This window comes from Corapipo altera, unplaced genomic scaffold (assembly GCF_003945725.1).
Source record: "Corapipo altera isolate COAL_440 unplaced genomic scaffold, ASM394572v1 58553, whole genome shotgun sequence".
NCBI lineage: Eukaryota > Metazoa > Chordata > Aves > Passeriformes > Pipridae > Corapipo > Corapipo altera.
In genome coordinates, this window is record NW_020892009.1 from 1 (window position 1) to 1268 (window position 1268).

Below are 1268 nucleotides of genomic sequence, written 5' to 3' on the forward strand. Positions count from 1 at the left end.
CCAATTCCAGGCTCGGATGGAGCGGGACATGAGCAACAAGCGGATTTACGCCGAGGAGGAGCTCCCGGAATCCGGGGCCGGCAGCGAATTCCACCGGAAGCTGCGGGAGGAGGCGCGGAGGAAAAAATACGGGATCGTCCTGCGGGAATTCCGGGCCGAGGATCAGCCCTGGATCCTCCGGGTCAACGGGAAAACCGGCAGGAAGTGAGGGGGGAACCGGAGTGGGAGTGGGGTGGGATTGGGGTGGGAATGGGACTGGCATTGGGATGGAGACAGGGATGGGATTGGGGTGGGACTGGAACAGGGATGGGGCTGGAATGGGATGGGAATGGGAACGGGGTTGGGATGGACCCGGACTGGGATGGGATTGGGGTGGGATTGGAACAGGGATGGGGATGGGTCTGGGGTTGGGATGGGATTGGGGTGGAGACAAGGATGAGATTGGGGTGGGATTGGGACAGGGATGGGATTGGAATGGGGTGGGAATGGGACTGGGATTAGGTGGGAGTGGGACTGGGGTTGGGATGGGATTGGGTGGGAATGGGAAGAGGGTTGGGATGGGATTGGGATGGGATCGGAACAGGGATGGGGCTGGAATGGGATGGGAATGGGGTTCTGGGGTTTTTTTGGGGAGGTTTATGGGTTTTTTTGGGGAGGGTTGTGGGAATTTTTGATGGAGGTGTATGGGATTTTTTTCAGGGGGTTCTGGGATTTTTTTGGGGGAGGTTTATGGGTTTTTTTGGGGAGGTTTATGGGTTTTTTTGGGGAGGGTTGTGGGAATTTTTGATGGAGGTGTATGGGATTTTTTTCAGGGGGTTCTGGGATTTTTTTGGGGGAGGTTTATGGGTTTTTTTGGGGAGGTTTATGGGTTTTTTTGGGGAGGGTTGTGGGGATATTTTTGAGGGAGGTTTATGGGATTTTTGGGGCGGGTTGTGGGAATTTTTGGTGGAGGTTTTTGAGGGGGGGGGGGCGGAATTTTTGAGGGAGATTTATGAGATTTTTTTTTTCAGGGGGGGTTCTGGGTGTTTTTTGGGGTGGTTTTTTGGGGTCCCTGACCCCCCCCGTGCCCCCCTCTCCCAGGTTCCGTGGGGTGAAGAAGGGGGGGGTGACGGAGAACGCCTCGTACTACGTGTTCACCCAGTGCCCCGACGGCGCCTTCGAGGCCTTTCCCGTCAGGAACTGGTACAACTTCACCCCCCTGGCCCGGCACAGGACCCTCACGGCTGAGGAGGCCGAGGAGGAGTGGGAGAGGTGACCCCAAAACCCCA

At 56.9% G+C, this 1268-nt stretch overlaps 1 protein-coding gene across 1 annotated transcript; it reads left to right on the forward strand.

Moving 5' to 3' along the window:
* Positions 1-4: 4 nt before the first annotated feature.
* On the forward strand, positions 5-1261 carry GTF2F1 (general transcription factor IIF subunit 1; the record flags this gene model as incomplete). Its single annotated transcript, XM_027633713.1, has 2 exons — positions 5-204; positions 1081-1261. Coding segments are annotated over 2 exons (375 nt in total), but the record flags the coding sequence as incomplete, so codon positions are not given.
* Between the last annotated feature and the right edge of the window lie 7 nt (positions 1262-1268).